Consider the following 17,555-nt stretch of genomic DNA (forward strand, 5'->3'; position numbering starts at 1 on the left):
AATGCTCTACAGACCCTAAAAAGCAAACATTTGCTGCCCCCTTGTGGTGAGAAGGAGGACCCCCCCCCCCCGGACTGTTAACACCATCTGAACTTTCTGTGCTCGCAATATAACAGAAGGGAGACCTCTTACCTGAGGTCCAAGCAGGGTGAACTTGAGCCTGTCTGTACCAAGAGCAATTTCTCTTCCTTCAAGGCATCTCTAAAAGGAGGCAGATGCATAATTTTAAGATCAGCTTCAATGTTCATGTGCTACAAATATGCCAGGTCTTGGGCTTATATTATGCAAAATTATGGGTTGTACTCAACGAAGCCCTACATAGAGCAGACCCGATGAAATTATGAACCTAAGTTAGTCACGTTCATCCATTTCAATGGGTCTACTCTGAACAAAACCAGGATTTGGAGCAACCCTTGGTCTTAACCACGTGTGGAGAACCTTTGGCCCAGCAAGATGTTGCTGAACTACAACTCCCATCAGTCCCAGAAAGCATAACTGGGGATGATAGGAACTGAAGTTCAACAACATCTGGAGGGCCCCCTGGTCTCAAATATCACAGCACAAAACCTTAAGCTTTTATTTAGCAGAGTATCGTTAAACTCTTTGCTTCTGATCACTCAACAAACCACCAGCAATCCAAACTTAGCACAGTCTCAAACCTTCGCTTTTAAGAGTGTGCTGGCCCCAAAGAGAAGCAACACCATACTGGTCCTCACCGTATGACAGGATCCGTAGCTGCTATCCTCTCTGTAACAAGCAGAGACTCACTGTAAGTGACATCATTTAGCGCAGGCCCAGAATTGCAAGCCAATATAACCTGTGAACACACACAGAGAGGAAAGGCAAGTGTCACATTGGCCAAGTGTGAAAAGTTCAATGTACACGTCTGAATGTGAGTTGAAGTGAAGAAATAAACAGTAGGAGAGCACCAGGAGGTGGGATTAACCACCTAGTCCAATAATATATCCTCCACTAGAGCTTTCCAGTCACCAAGTGGTTCAGTATAAGATAGTTTCTTCTATCCGATCCATGAGGAGCTAAGACAAGTTCGCTGAAATAATATTTCCCCCCCAGTTACTTATCCCATTATCTTCTCAAATAAGAACACCAACAGCTTGAGGCAGTTTACCTTAGGCTGTCACCGTAATTCAACTGACCTCTGTGCCCCTAGAGAGCAGCTCCCTGACAAAGGGGAAGACGCCTAATATGATGTCTATTCCACTGTTATCTGCAAAAATTAAGGCACATTTATGAGGGGAGGCCTGTAAAAGAAAAAGAAAAGTATCATTCAGAGAAGCACAGACAAGCTGCAGGTTAAAATATGTACATGGAGTTAACAGTGTGACCCAAACCATGTCTATTCAGAAGTGAGTTCCTTTGAATTCAATGGATCTTACTCTCAGGTAAGTGGAGTTAGGACTGTAAGCAAAAACAAACAAACACTTTGCTGGAAAGTCTATAGGCTACTCTTTAGCTCAACAGATTCTGCCTGAGAAAATGACCTCTGTAGGAAGATGCAGTATGTCTGCCCTAGAGCAGAAGAGGTCCCTGGGCTGCTCTGAGTTTGCCTGTTCCTCGAATTCGCAAGACATAACCGGCTGTACTTTTGAATAAATAAGGTATACTATTCATTGTATCAAACTGTAGATTTCAACAGAAGTCTCATAAAGTTCAATGAAAAAAGCAGAAGACCCAGTGGATCAGTTCGTTCTCTAGTCAGCTCATGCATAAGGTCCATACATGTAAAAGTATCTATTCCACCTGTCTGTTCAAAGTGTCCAATAATCCACATGAAGGGTTGCTACAGTTCCACAGAATCCTTTCACAGAGTCTAAGACAAGGATTTCCGGAATATTAGCCTTGTTTCGCCATCCTAGGCTTCATCAGTAGAACAGGCTCATACGTAATATTACAGGATAGTGGATCTTAATAGCATGGTAGTGGTTGCAGTCTGTTGAAATCTACAATTTGGTACAATGAATAGTATACCTTATTTATTCAAAAGTACAGCCGGTTACGTCTTGCGTGTTTACTGAGTATGTTTCATGTAACCATAGGTTTGTTGTTGTTGTTGTGTTGTTTCTCGAATTCAACAAGCTCAAAGCTATGGCACAGTCCGAAAGGCAGTTGGCACCCACATCACATTCCTTTCGGCTCTATATGGAGGGATCTCCAGTCCAAATCTGTGGGGGTGGGGCAGAGGTCACAATAATTAGGTGTTTATTTTGGGGGGGGGGGGTTAAGGGTGTAGGCCACTTTTCCCTCAAACTACTTGGGCCAGAGCCCCCTTGGATACCAGCACATTGCAAAATCCAGAGTTCTTTCTGTGGAGTCACATTTCAAAACAGTGTTTTGATAGTCTTTGTAATGCTCTGGGCCAAGTCCTGTCTCCACTGGGCTTTTCTAAATAGGCTATTTTATGGGATTCCGTAGTTCTGTGGCTGGTGGCCAAGTGGCTGAAACGTCAACACAGGAATCTCACAAAAAGCGGATGCTAAGAAGGGACAATGACTGAGAAGATTTTGTTAATGTAGAGGAAAACCCAGAGATTCTACCATAGGTAAAGTACAAATGGCTTAAAAAAAGGTGGCTTCCTTTCTTGTGCAAAGCAGCTGTTCCAGAGAGGAAATCAGAAATCTAGGGAGAATCTTGTCTATTGTCCTCTTCTAATATCACATTGTTTGGGTTTACACTTGGTCTTACTTCATAAAATGCATGTTCAAAACCATTTTGATTCTATATTTAGAGGTAATCATGCATCAAAGTATTATCATCCAAACCCCTTTTGCTCCATTTTGTTTCATTTCATTTGAGTTACTGATTGCATGCAAAACAGCCTTCTTGTTTATTGCGGAATGCTGTATTCTTCTGCATCCTTCTTTTATGAAATTAACTTGTCTTAAAATAAGGAATATTAAAAGGAAGAGAGAGTCTATCAGTTTCAACGATCGGCAGCTGAAAAGGCGACAACCCGCCCCCATCTTTTGTCCAGCTGCATTATATTCAGTAGTTAAGAGTGACTGCTTGTAGCTTGTTGTAACCTGCCTTGGCACCTTGGTAAGTAGTAGCAGTAATAATAATAATAATAATATACCTTGAGTCGTGCCAGCCATTCATTGTAGGAATCTTCGAGCCAGGGGCGTTCTGTACAATGGCACAAAAACCAACACATTATCAAAATGTTATGGACAGGTCAATCGCTCAAGAAAATCTGAAGGGAAGCATTCTGGGCTCCTCTATTGGACAGAGGTCTAAGGAGCACTGGAGGCTACAACCCCTGTCCTTGAGGAACAAAGGAAGCAGCCCCAAACTATGTTGCTCCATCTAGCTCAATGCTGTCTACTACAGCAACTGGCAGCAGCTCTCTAGGATTACGGACAGGTGACATCTCCAGTCACACCTGGAGATGCTGGGGACTGAAACTGGGACCTTTTGAATGCAAAGCAGGTGCTCGGCACTTGCCAGGGCAAGAGGGAGACCAACCTGTCCTTATCTTTTGACCAGAGGAGCAGCTAAAAGGATGTGTGTACAAGGGTTTAAGAGCAGCAGCTGTTAACAGCACAGAGATTGCTCATCTGAAGGGCTGCTGGTGTGTACAACATATTTTGATTGGCCAGGGGTGGAAGGTGGGGAATTTAGCCTGTTGCAAGTCACCTTGAGAAGCAATCAGTCCAAAGACAGGGGTATTAATATTCATAGAAAATAAAATAATAGTGTATGCTTCAGGCCCACACCTGCACATTCAGAGAATGCTGAAGTTCCCGCAAGCTGGGAAAAGGCCACTTGCTCAAAACAACACTTCTGATGGCAGAACTAAGATTGGAAAAAGCTTCCTTGGGTGTGCAGTTTAACCTTTCCCAAGACGAGCCTGATTTCGTTAGCTCAGGCAAACTCCAGACGATGGTTTGTTGTTCAATAAGGTTCTACTCTAATCTGAGTGAGGTATATCCATTCATTTCAATGGGTCTACTTGGAGTGTGACCTATGTTGGAGGTGACCCCATACTTTCAGCACAGGATGCGAGGCATGGGCCACACTTTGCAAGTGGGCCCTACCAACCACTTTGCAGAACTTTTACATTCTCCTGCTAACATAATTTTATTTTGCTTTTTAAGACGATGCAGTCTTCAGCACTGCCTCTCCCCATATAAACTGACCCAGATGCTGTGCTTGTTATCTGAGGCCCTTCTCTGTGAGAGGTTCGGAGGTTGACAACACGACAACGGGCCTTTTCTGTGGTGGCACCACATTCATGGAATGCTTTCCCCAGAGAGGCTCATCTGGCATGTTTGTTACATATATTTAGGCGCCAAACAAAAGCGTTCCTCTTTACCCAGGCTTTCGGCCATTAAACAATCTGTTTACTTTTTTTTAAAAAAAGGGAGGGGCTGTTATGATTTTTTTAGTGGTTGTTTTATTAATTTTTTATTACACTATGTAAATTTTAATGTACACTGCCCTGGGATCTTTGGATAAAGAGCAGTATATAAATTGAAATAAATAAAATAATAATAATAATAATAATGTCCCAACACTGTCTGGCAATAGTACTTAAGGGTTTCGGCCTGGGGTCCAGCAACATCCCCATCTCTAGTGTAAAGGCTTTTACACAGCTATCTACTCTTAAGGATGCTCTGCATTCACAACCAGCCGTAGCGCCCTCCCCCTGCCCAATGATAGGGACGCCCTCTACCTGATACATACAGATAGCACAGAAAGATAGCAAAAGGGAGAGTTCCTGCCCAATACCTTGCAGTTTTTCCTTGGCTTCCTCAAATCCAAACTGCGGCTCCGTTTCAAGAACGCTGGGTATCAGGGAGGAGAGAGAAAGAGAAGGAAGAATGTGAACATTGGGGGTGGTGAGATTCTGCAGGGATGCTTGGCCCAAACAGCTCTGCAGCTGAACAAGGCATGTGCTACCCCTCCAGGATTTACTTATTAAGAAATAGACATCTCTCAGTAGTGAGCCTGGAGGACAGATGTACTGTGTCCAAATTAAAAAAAAAAAGTGTAGAGAGACAATGAACAATAGGTCACATTTCGAGAAGGAAGAAGACAGCCCCGGTGCAAGAAGACTGGCAGGGAGGCACATGAAAGAGTCGCCTGCAGCAGCAGCAGACCATCAGACCACCTAGCCCAGTTTGGCCTAAATCTCAACTGGCAGCAGCTTTCCACAAAGGGCAGGTCTTTCTCATGATTTGCTCTTTGTAGATGCTGGGGATTGAAACTGCATGCAGAGGATTGTTTCCTCTGCCCCTGGACCACACAGTAGACTCATAACAGGAACACAGGAGGCTCCCTTATACTGAGTCAGAGCATTGGGTCCACCTGGCTCAGTAATGTCTACACTGACTGACAGTGGCTCTCCAGGGTTATAGTCAAGAGTCTCTCCCAGCCCTACCTGAAGATGCCAGAGACTAAACCTGGGACCTTCTGCATGCGAAGCAGGGGCTCCAGCCACTGAGCTACAGTCCATCCCTAAATGAGGGTAACAGCGTGGGTGGCGCTGTGGGTTAAACCACAGAGCCTAGGGCTTGCCGATCAGAAGGTCGGCGGTTTGAATCCCCGCGATGGGGTGAGCTCCCGTTGCTCGGTCACTGCTCCTGCCAACCTAGCAGTTCGAAAGCACATCAAAGTGCAAGTAGATGTACCACTCCGGCAGGAAGGTAAACGGCGTTTCTGTGCACTGCTCTGGTTTGCCAAAAGCGGCTTAGTCATGCTGGCCACATGACCCGGAAGCTGTACGCCGGCTCCCTCGGCCAATAAAGTGAGATAAGCACCACAACCCCAGAGTCGGCCATGACTGGACCTAATGGTCAGGGGTCCCTTTACCTTTATGTCCCTTCCAGCTTGTGAAAAGGGCTGTGCCCTGCCTGCCCTTCACTAGTATGCCTTCTTGCTTACATCCAGTTCAGATGGCAGCACTGGCTCCACTTCCTGTTTGGGCTTCCTGCTTCCTGCCCTACCAGCCACTGCCAGAGTTATTTCCACTAATATATAACCCATCCAGCCCTATTTATAGCTGCCAGTTTGAGAGGAAGTAGGGCTGGACTGCAATTCTTAATTTCATCAAGTATCAGTGTATGCGCGCACACACACACTTCAAAAATCGGAGAGGAAGTCCACCTCTAAGAGGAAGAGACTCCCCACTTCAGAAATATGCTTTCAGTTCATCAAGGACTTTAGAAAACAGGGACTCAGATGTGTTGGAGGGGGCGAGGCTTCCTAGCATGCCCCTATCATCATCATCACGCTAGGGAAACAAATGCTTGATTAGTCTTACAGCTACACTAGGGTTGCCATATTGCCATATTTCAACAAGTAAAAACCAGGACACCCCAAAAGTTCTTGAGCCAAAATTTTTTTTGACTGACTCGCCTAAGATCCAGCACAAAGCGCCACCTTTTAGAAACCCCCCTCCCCAGTGAAATCCCAGTATGGCAGCCCTAAGCTACACATACTGCTAGGTTCTGTATTTATCATGTCAGCAAGTTACCAACCAGGTTAAGTGCTAATGAAGTGATCTCTCATGCAATGAGGTGTGTTTTTTTTTTTTTAAGGGAATTAATCTGCCCACTTCAGTCACATGGGGAGAATTAGCCACACCCAAATACCATTAATGGAGCGTAAAACGATTTGCAGATGGCAAAGTAGAAGTCATTAGCGCACTTGCTAGAAAAAGAAGAAATAAAATACAAGGGGCATTCAAAATCTTTGTGGGGGGGTGGTGGAATGCAGAGCTGTACAAAGACGGTTAGAACACCTACTCTGAGACTGCTTTTGCTCCCCAGTCAAAGACGTTCCCCGCAAGAAGTCCTTTCACCAGAGCGAACTGCCGCTCCTCCCAGCCTAGTGAATCCAAAGAGTCGATAACGCTCTGGTAACACTTTAGTGCGATGCCGTTTTCTTTCTGTTTTACCTGCAAGAAAGTAAGGCACAAGGTACAGAGAGAAAGGATAAGGCTCAATTCCTTTAGAAGCAACTTATCCCTCCCTGACCCCAAGCTCTCAGCTTTGAAGTCTCCAATGGGATCGTTGAATAATCACAGCTGACAAGAGCATATAAAAAGAGCCATTTCTCACAGAAATTGCTAAAAATGCTCAGAGGTGGATGTTTCTAGAATCCACCAGTAATTTCTTCGTTACAAAGCAGCAGTGTGACTTTGGTGCTGGGAAAAACAGTAAGTTTGACAGAATTCTGAGACAGAGTCTTTTTGCTGTTGGCTCCCTAATTATAGAAATCATGAAAAGCATTATACCTGGGCCCCTGCTGTACAGGCTTTCAAATGCAAATGCTTTTTTTTTTGGACTGCCTGTTTTTTGGAGGGTGGGGAAGGGGTGTTGCCTATTTTGTCTGTTGTTGTTTTTTAATGTTATTTACAAAAACAGGTACCTTTCTAGTCTTACATCCCTGCATCTTATGTTCCAATTTTCAACAAAACAATTCCATCTTTTAGCAACATCGGTATCTCACAGCACTTTCTCACTCCCAGAGTCTTGCATACATGTATGGCATTCATTTGTACATTTACCCCTGCTCTGAAGGGGAAATCCTCAGGGCAGGGACCCGAATCTGCAGTTTGTCTATTACTGCTCATGGGAAAGAAAAGATTTGAGAATCTATGGGTTGTATACAACGCTAGTTGTACTCGGAGTAAACCCAGTGATGTTAACACATCTGGCTGAGGTTCATTAGTTTCAGTGGGTCTGCTCTGAGTAGGACTTGGCTAAGGCTTACTTGAGCACAGCCAGAAGGTTAAGGAGGAAACACTTACCTTGGAGTAGGGATCTGGGAAGTTGAACTCATTCAAACAGTGCTCCCTTGTATCCAGCAGACTTCTAACAGTTAAGGTGCCATAGGCACTGGGGAAGATGAAAAGGAAAGGACAGGGAGGACATAGGTCAGCTGAGAACACAGAAACCTTATACTGACTCAGACCACTGATCTATCTAGCCCAGTACTGTATACACCAGGGGTTGTCAACCTGGTCCCTACCACCCACTAGTGGGCATTTCAGGATTCTAGGTGGGTGGTAAGGGGTTCTACAGCACAAGCACTAGTGGGCGGTAAGGAAATTTTACCATCAAGAAAGATGCATTAGTGGGTGGTAGGTATAAAAAGGTTGACTACCCCTGGTCCAGACTGACTGGCAGAGGCTCTTCAGGAATTCAGACAGGGGATGTTCCCAGTCCTACTTGCGAGATGCCTGGGATTGAACCTGGAATCTTCTGTGTGCCACTGAGCTCTTGCCCTTCCCCTTTCTAGTCATGCAGGGTAATTAAGGGTAATTAAGGGCAACTTTTGCTCTGCTAGTTATCTGCATCTCTCACGCATCTCAAGATAATTAAGTGGCTTGCTCTCAAAAGGTATTCCATGGTTCTCTGGAATTCCCTTAGGAGTGAAGCACGCAGCCAGTACTGTTGTTTTCAACACGGGTTGAATACATTCCTCCCTCCCTAATCTTTCCAAATTAGTCTGTTTCCTTCTGCACTTTTTACTTCTTGCTGGGTTTTTAAGAGCTTCATACTGCGTTTTATGATTGGCATCCTGCTTTATATTCCATTCTTCACTTTTTATGCTAGCTTGCTGTTCGGTTGTATCTTATTTTTACATGACACTGCGGCAGAGCTGCTGCTGCTGGTTTTTTAAAGAGATCATCAGCTGCTTTGGGGAGGAAGTTATTCAAACAGCAAGGGATAGAGAGTTTCAAACGCACATATAGTGAAATAAACCGAAGGAGGAGTGGATAGGAGCTGAATGGAGACCAAAACCCCCCAAAAAAAACAGACAAAAGGAAAGATTTCCAGCGCATATCCCAACTATGGAAGTAATTACCATGCAATGCGCTGACAGCCACTAACTGATTCAACAGTCATGGAGGGTAATTTATCAATGGCTACAAGTTCGGTTCCCCGTGTGCTTCCCTTCAGAAAGCCTTTGAATTAACAGTTGCTGGAAAATCACAGGAGAGAGAATGCTATGGCCCTCGTGCCCTGCTTGTGGGTTTCCTGAATACTTCCAGTTCAGGAGTGTGGAAACTCAGTCCTGGGGGCCAAATCTGGCCCTCGGGACTCGCTCCAGGCTACACCCCTTCCCCAGTCACACTGGCTTGACTGTGTCCTTGAACTCCAATAATTCCTCCTGCTTGTCTGGAGGACAGTGGTGTGCTTACTGCACAAAGGCGTTGCTGACTTTTTGCCAGTGTGGCCCCCAGAAGGTTGAAAAAGCTTCCCTTCTCTGATCTAGTTGGCCACAGTAGAAAGCCCCAAAGCCCTGCTGGATCAGGCCAAATGAGGCCCATCCAGTCCAGTCTCCTGTTGCCACAGCGACCAACCAGAGGCCTCTGGAATGCAGGACATACCGTATTTTTCACTCTATAAGACACACTTTTTCCCTCCTAAAAAGTAAGGGGAAATGTGTGTGCGTCTTATGGAGCGAATGCAGGCTGTGCAGCTACCCCAGAAGCCAGAACAGCAAGAGGGATTGCTGCTTTCACTGCACAGCAATCCCTATTGCTGTCCTGGCTTCTGGGATCCAGAATATTTCTTTTCTTGTTTTCCTCCTTCAAAAACTAGGTGCGACTTATGGTCTGGTCCATCTTATTCAGCGAAAAATACGGTAACTACAGCCATAATTCTCCCAACTTGCAATTCCCAGCAACAGGCATTGAGAGGTGTTCTGCCTCTGGAGCTGGAACATGTCCATCGTGGCTGGTGGCCATCGACAGGCAGAATTCACGGAGGATAAAGACTAGCCGTCTTTTAGAGCCATTTACAAAACTGGTGGGAATTACCCAGGATGCAAAAGTAGCAAGCAGCTCATCAAGACGCCCAGCGGTGTTTAAAATGTGCACTAGGTTCCAGCTAAGTCAACCCACTGCCGTCCCGCACGCACCGACTTACAAAGGCTGCTGCCGGAGCGTCTGAAGTTTGTCCCAGTACTTCTGCCGGAACTTCTCGGCTCGCTCAGCTGCATCAACAGACTCTGGCTGGCTGGCTGCAGCTCGCTTTGCGACCTGGCAAAGGAAGGAAGGAAAGTGGAAGGAGAGACAGTGCCAAGGGCATTATTACTTGCACCTCCAAGACTTTGAGGCTTCTGTTGCTGTTCAATAGAAAACGAAAGCAGATGAAGCAGGAGGCAGAGATAAATGTCAGAACCGGGCCCTGGCAAGGGCAAACCCTCTAGATTAGGCTAAATAGTTGCTCTAGTTTGAAGGAAGCAGCTGACCAAAAAACAAAACAAAACAGCAACACACATCAAAGATGCAAGAGGGCAAAAAAATATCCCCTGACATATATTTATTTATTTATTTAAAGAAAACTCAAGTTTCTCCAAGGGTCCACAAACACTGGCTTAGCTTACCAGCTAACCCAGAGATGGGGAAAATGAGGCCCTGGGGTTGGATGTGGCCCTTCAGGTCTCTCTGGCCCCTTGGACCCTTTCTGATCACACCCTCACCAGCCCTGATTCATAGACTCCTTGAGTAGTTTTGCTTGGCTGGAATGTGGAATATGTCCTTGGACTGTGATAATGCCTGGATGGGAGGATACAGAGGGGTGAGTGTGTGACTGTAGAAACTAGCCTAATGTACAAAAGGTAAAAATTATGTTAGCTGTTATACCTATTTTTTGCTCTGACCCTGCTTGCCTGGCTGAAAAATGTCTCCCTTCCCTGAATTAAACTCTATCTCTGCAACCCACCAAATCCTTCTGATGTGTAAAGATGGTTTGAAAGAGGGTTTGAGTGATCTCCCACTTTCACCAATGTCTAGAGTAGAAGAAAAGCAGAGGAGACCTGTCACTCAGCGGCAGAGAACCTGCTTTGCTTACAAAAGGTCCCAGATTCAAATCCCCCACATCTCCAGGCAGGAGAAAACCAGCTGCCAATTCATGTAGGGAATTCTGAACAGTGGTCCGATTTTGAACATGGCAGCTTCATACGAAGAGCCCTTCTGGATTGGAGCAAATGTCTATCTAGGGTTCCATCAGCACCAGATGGAGTTTCCCCAAGAAGAGGTACTGACAGTTAACTTGCTCTAGGAATTGAAGGGGTCTTCTAACAACTCTTAGCACCCCAACATACAGCACTTCCCAGGAGCCTTGGGGGAAGTCATGACTATTTAAAGTAGTATGATACTGCTTTAAATATAAGGCACATGTGGGCAGTGGCGTAGGGTGGAGGGTGCAGGGGGGGCCGGCCGCAACATCTGGGGGTTAGGGTTACGGGGCGCAAATCCACGGGTTAGGGGGTGCAAATCCATGGGTTAGGGGGTGCAAATTACTTGCCTTGCCCCGGGTGCTGACAACCCACGCTACGCCACTGCATGTGGGGCCTCCTTCAGCATTCTGTTTCCCTACAGGAGCCAGCCAGACCTTTCAAAAATCCTTCTCCAAACTGCAGAACAAGGGGGATCTTAGAAGAGTCTCTCTCTCTCTCTCTCTCTCTCTCTCTCTCTCTCTCTCTGTGTGTGTGTGTGTGTGTGTGCGCTGTTGGGTGTCCCAGAAGACTAAGTGGATTTGTGCCATCACAGCAAATCTGCAAGAGCTCTCTCACTGCCCTGCTACCTTTTGAGATCTCTTTCAGAAGTGTGTAGGGCACAAAATGCAAACTTCAAGCCAGTACATAGAAAAGTGTGGTGTAGTGGTTAAGAGCGGTAGACTCGTAATCTGGTGAACCGGGTTCACGTCTCCGCTCCTCCACATGCAGTTGCTGGGTGAACTTGGGCTAGTCACACTTCTCTGAAGTCTCTCAGCCCCACTCACCTCACAGAGTGTTTGTTGTGGGGGAGGAAGGGAAAGGAGAATGTTAGCTGCTTTGAGACGCCTTCGGGTAGTGATAAAGCGGGATATCAAATCCAAACTCTTCTTCTTCTTCTTTATAATAATACAAAAGGGGGCTTAAGCACAAGATCTCCATTTAAGCCCACTGGGTTTCCACAGACGCTCCGTAGAATCGGTGAACTTCCATGGGCTTCACTTTCCTATTAAGAAATCTGCAACCCACCCTCCAAAACCATGCGATATATGTGGCAACACATTTAATAGAAGGCCCTCACCCCGTCCAAGGCCTCCTCGAAGCATGAGAGCCAGTACTTCCTAGCCATGGCATCGTCGGTGAGGTCAACTGTGTCCGGGATGTAGGTGGATGGATCCTTCAGCAAGGGAAGATTGACAAGCGGTCGTTCCAAACGATCCATTTCCAACATGTCAAACTTGGGAAGAGGAGAGAAAAGGTTGTGATCAGTATAGAATGAGATTAGACAGGAGACCTGCACTAACCTACGTGGTTTACGCCTGGAGAAACTTGGGGAAAGAAAAGCAATGGGAACCTGTGCATTAGCGGCAATCTAGCATAACTACACATCTTTTAAGTCCTAGGTCCTGCTTCCAGGCTTCCCATAATGGGCATCCAGTTGGCCACTGTGAGATCAGGTGGGCCTTTGGCCTGGTCCAGCAGCCAGCCTCTTCTCACCTGCGCAGCTGTATCCTAAGGAGACTCACCGTTCCGCTCCTTTCTCGTTGCATGGGGCAGATGTCCGGCGACGTGCTCATGAGCCCAGAACTGCCAGCGTAGTTTTCCCCCCAGCTGTACTGATTAGGATCTAGGAGATTGGGGGGGGCGGGGGGGAGAGAAACGGAACCATTAGCTGAAGGCATGAACAAATAGGAAGACGCAGAGAGAGAGATTGCCACACAAGCCACAGGTTTACAATCTCTTGTACAAAGAATAAAAGCAAACAGCAAATAAAGCCAGGTGTTTGGGGAATGCAATAGAACTTTGTTGGATCATACAATTGGGTTTAAAACAGAGTTTCCCAAACTTGGGTCTCCAGCTGGTTTTTTACTATAATTCCCATCTGCCCTGACCACTGGTCCTACTAGCTAGGGATGGTGGGAGTTGTAGTCCAACAACAGGTGGAGACCCAAGTCTGGGAAACCCTGGTTTAAAAAATAAAAAGGTTAGGGAAGAAACGAATGAAAGTTAATCATATTTACTTATTACAATGTTCTGATGGTGAATGACCATAGTCACGGTCACGAAGGGCTGCTTCTGATGCTAGGCTTACTCAGAGTAAACCCAATGCAGGGAATAGAACCAACCAAGGTTAATTAATTTCACTGGGCCTACTCTGAGAAGGATGCAGCCCAAATGAAATGCCCCTGACTCTTTGCCAGCAGTAAAGCTTTAAGCTGTGTGAAAACCTGAATTCCTACTGGTGAGTGCCTGGAAGCTTTCAAGCGATGCCTATGTGGTTTTATCTGGCTAGAAAACCACAAGAACAATTAAGCAGAATTCGGGAAAAGAAGAAATACTTTTACCCTCTCCAATAATAAAACAGTGGGAACATGAGTAAACATTCTTAATACCCCGGCGAGCGGGGTGGGGGAGGAGAAGAAGGAGAGACTTCTCATGGGCAGACGACCAAGTTGACAATCCTATGTTCTGTTGGCCGATTATCCTTGTCACAACTGGGTCTTGTTAGGGGAGAAGTCACAGTTGGAGGCTTGACTTTCCCCCTCCTTTTTCTAGGCAGGAGGTGGCGGCGGCAGCAGTGCCATGTTCTGGCACAAACAGGCGGGCTGAGGAGGAGGCCAAATCTCTTTTAAAACCCACCACAGTAAATGGAGTGAGAAATTGGGGGCTCCATGCCCAGAAGTCCAAGAATGGCTGGAGCAGGAGACTTAATTCCCCCCGGCAGGGGGTTCAGACTCCCCCAAAGAGAATTGGGAACTTTTTCAGAGCGCTGTATTGGTGTTCTGTACTTACTGTCTTGCTCGGCTCCCTTCAGAAACGCCCCGATGGCTCCCAGGTATCCTTCGTGCCTCAGGAATAAGGCCTGAACCTCTCCCTGCCACAACATGAAAATGTTTGTGTTTGGACGGCCTCCAATAGCTTGAAAAGCTCTTTTTGCATTACTGTGTTTACAGCTCTTACCAAAAGGGCAAGCACAGATCATAAGCTGCAACCCTGATTTTGTGCAGGAATTCCAAGACCTATTTTTACGCAGAAATTCTGCAAGCATAAACAAGGCGCATGAATTGGGCTTTTTGCTGCCTCCAGTCACATTTGGGGTAAACAAAGACAACGGGGGCAAATACTGCAGTGGCTATTTTGCAAAAACGAACAAACCAGGCAGCCACTGAGGAGTGAAGAGGGCACGAATTTCCCTGTCACTAATTTTGCCTGACTCGCTCGTTTCTGCATTGTATCACATGCTAGTACTACTCAAATGCACAGAAATTAAGGGACATTATTTAGGGCTTCCAATTAATGACACATTAAAAAGAAAGCCATGTCTCTAGACTAGCATGGCTTAGATCAGTGACTACCTGTTTCTTTACAGGCATTATCAAGCGTGACAAAGCTGAAAGGGTGGATTGCAGCTATTAATTCTGTTATAGTTTAATTACTTTTTAACCTTTATGTTCTCAGCTATCTGTGTTTGTTTTAATTTTTGTGAGCTGCCTTGAGTCCCGGTTCTAGGGAAAAGGTTGGACACACACACAGTGCTTTGCATAATCCAGGAATGGGGAGGTTGTGGCCCTGCAGATATTACTGGAGTCAAAACTCCGATCAGCTCAGCAAGCATAACCAAAGCCCAGGGGAGATGGGAGATGGAGTTGAACAACATATAGTGGGCACCAGATTACTCACCCCTGACTTAATCACACAGCTGCAAACCAAACAAACACCTTTAGTCATTCCCTGAAAACTAAAACCAATAAATAATAATAATTCATTACCTTGGAGAAGAAATTAATACTGTAAGTTATTGTGCGCATGGTGACTGGATGGCCTCGAATAAAAAAGCCTCCAAAATAAATTTTGTTCAGGTTGTGGAGTTTGGCGTAGAGGCAAGCCAGCTGCCCAATATCGTTGCTGATCATATGAAGCAAGCTTTTTGCCATGTCTTCTTTGGAAAATTCTAAAAAGGAGGGGGATAGAGGGGGAAAGAGATAAAAGTATGGATAAACAACTCATGGCCCACAGCACAATTGTAAAAGTCGTTTGCAAGCAATCAGTTCAGGTCTCTGGGAAGAGCAGACAACCTGCTGGGTGAGGAGAAAGAGACAGAGAGGAAAAAGTGTGCCCCCTAAAAATTTGGCTCTGGCCCTGCCCCTACCTCTAGCATATGGCACCCAGAAGAAAAGAAAAGACTGTCCCTTTAATCCAGGGATAGGCAAACATACCCAAGAGGACTCTTTTAGAGTCCAGGAGTAGCCAACGCGGTGGTCTCTAGATGTTGTTGGACTACAACTCCCTTCATCCCCATCTTTTGGGCATGCTGGCAGAGGCTGATGGGGGTTGTGGGTCAACAGGATCTAGTGGTTCTCAACCTGTGGGTCCCCAGATGTTGTTGGACTACAACTCCCATCATCCCTAAGGTCTGGCCTTGCTAGCTAGGGGTGATGGGAGTTGTAGTTCAACAACATCTGGGGATCCACAGGTTGAGAAAAGCTGATAGAGGGTCACCCCATTGGCTATCCCAGTTGTAGATGAGTAAGAACGGGCCAGAATTTACTCTGGAGGGAACTCGGGTGTTTTTGTGGAATGAATCAGGGATGAAGCCAGCAGCAACTCTGGGGCTTGGTTTGGCCAATTCAACATTAGACCTGTAGCCTCATCAGAATCAAGTTACATGGTGAGCTCTGTCCATGGGCCTACTCTGAGTAAAACCTAGTTGGCTAGAGCCTTACACACACTTTGTTTGTTTTAAAAGACTGACAGAGCAAGGCAGCAACTCAGCAGACAAACCCATGGGTTCTTTCACAGGTTTGATCACCGCACCAGCACGACAAAGTGAATTTTCAAGTGGTACCTTTGTCTGCTGTGGCAGATTTCCCGAAACTACTGGCGATCAGGTTTCCACTTAGCCCCAGCGTCTGGTAGGCCCCACCATAAACATCCTTCACAAGCATATCGACGTTTGTGTGCCGTCCCTTCGAAGCGAGCTGCAACAACTCATCAAATTTCTAAAAACAAACAAACAAACAAACAACACCCTGCAAACGTCACTTGAGCACCTCTTGACATGATGGATAATTCTTAGGTCCCGTGGACTCCCCACCTGAAGCTGTTCACTGCAGACACAGATTGACTACCTGCAGTAAGAACAAGGCCTTGGTCTAGGAAGCACCAACACCAATTTGTGCTTCTCACGCAGGACAAGAGGGGCAACCAAGGTGGCCAAGAGATCTTCCCTTATTAGCAACACACCCAAGTCATGACAACATTGTAGCCTCTGGTATTACCTTTGTTTGTGTAAGCAATGCTCCGAGACCCCAGAAAGTGCCCCCTCCGATTGAGCTCCCTCCAATCCACTCAAATTTATCTTCCGTTTCCACCTATCAGGAGCAACAACAGCACACAGAGATTACAGCTATAATATCGACATGAACACATATCTCAGTGTGTGCCTGCCTGGACATGTTTTTCCCTTGGGGAAAGCCAGCTTTCAAATAACCAGGAAGAGAGAGAAAGGTGGGGATCAGTATGAGATGAATAGCCTAGACAGGTGACCTATACAAACCATGCATGGTTTAACCAGGTGGAGCAGCAGCAGGAAGATCTTCAATTGCAAGGCGAAAAGGAGACAAAAGGGAGCCATATTTTAGATGCATGTTTTAGATGAGGAGTGAGGAACCTTTTTCAGACAGAGGACCACATTCCCTTTTGCACAACTTTCTGGGGGCAGCATGTCCGTGGTGGGTGGGGCCGCAGGCAAAGGGGACAAGTGTCATTTGGATAGACAGCCACCAGCCAGATTCCAGCCACCAGGCCTTTCCTTCATTAATCTGAACTACACTTTCGATATCTGCATACGAATTATCAATTGAATTGTTAAGCTGATTTTACATACCTTCACTATGGAAACTCCCGAGCCGATATTGACTAGCAAATAAGGGAAAATATGTGGGTGGTTCATCTGAAACCGGAACTCTGGGTCTGCATCCTTCATGTATGCAAATGCCTCGTGGGGGATGTTCTTTAGCACAAAGTTGCACCCTTTAATTAGGCAGGTCATGACATCTTCTTTATCTAACCTAAAACATGAATAAAAAAAGTAAAGTTCCTTTTCTTTCAGCTCTATGTGTTTTACAAGACTCAGATTAATTCTGTTCACTTTAATTGTGAATTTTACCACAGTGACTTCGAAAACTGAAGTGTGCAAGTGTTGTCTCTTTCTGTCTCAGGTGTGTGTGTGTTGGTGGGGAATGAATCTGGGGGAGGGAAGTGACTAGAAATGGGTGGTGCCCACAGCAACTTGCTCAAAACTCCAGAAGTACCCATAATCCTAAAAAAGTTCCTGCTGTGAAGTCTTCCCGTCTGATTACTTAGAGAGAATTCTCTTCGACCGGTGAAAAAGAACTGTCCCTTACCTTGTGCTCCACTGATAGCATTAATCTTGCTTGGCCATTCTGAGAGCAGGGAGTGGGTCACCCCACTTTCAGTGAGATCTCATTCTTTTCAAGGGACCTCACACACATTCAAATTGTATTGCAGGTTGCTCTGTTGCTTCCTCTAACCACAGGTGAACAAGGAAGCGGCTGTGT

General features: G+C 45.9%; 1 protein-coding gene across 2 annotated transcripts in view; it reads right to left on the reverse strand.

The window, feature by feature from the left end:
* Positions 1–17,555, reverse strand: part of PANK4 (pantothenate kinase 4 (inactive)) — a 29,261-nt gene that overhangs the window by 3,246 nt on the left and 8,460 nt on the right. For both annotated transcript variants that reach the window (XM_081923574.1, XM_081923575.1), the window contains exons 4-18: positions 16,862–17,045; positions 16,254–16,346; positions 15,821–15,974; positions 14,745–14,926; positions 13,768–13,849; positions 12,501–12,601; positions 12,056–12,211; positions 9,903–10,015; positions 7,775–7,862; positions 6,768–6,919; positions 4,750–4,805; positions 3,095–3,144; positions 1,158–1,262; positions 717–817; positions 133–201 (exon numbers count right to left, since the gene is read on the reverse strand). In XM_081923574.1, coding sequence (XP_081779700.1) covers positions 133–201; positions 717–817; positions 1,158–1,262; positions 3,095–3,144; positions 4,750–4,805; positions 6,768–6,919; positions 7,775–7,862; positions 9,903–10,015; positions 12,056–12,211; positions 12,501–12,601; positions 13,768–13,849; positions 14,745–14,926; positions 15,821–15,974; positions 16,254–16,346; positions 16,862–17,045 — 1,686 coding nt within the window. The remainder of the gene's footprint in view (positions 1–132; positions 202–716; positions 818–1,157; positions 1,263–3,094; positions 3,145–4,749; positions 4,806–6,767; positions 6,920–7,774; positions 7,863–9,902; positions 10,016–12,055; positions 12,212–12,500; positions 12,602–13,767; positions 13,850–14,744; positions 14,927–15,820; positions 15,975–16,253; positions 16,347–16,861; positions 17,046–17,555) is intronic.

Source organism: Podarcis melisellensis (assembly GCF_964234715.1).
Source record: "Podarcis melisellensis genome assembly, chromosome: 8".
NCBI lineage: Eukaryota > Metazoa > Chordata > Lepidosauria > Squamata > Lacertidae > Podarcis > Podarcis melisellensis.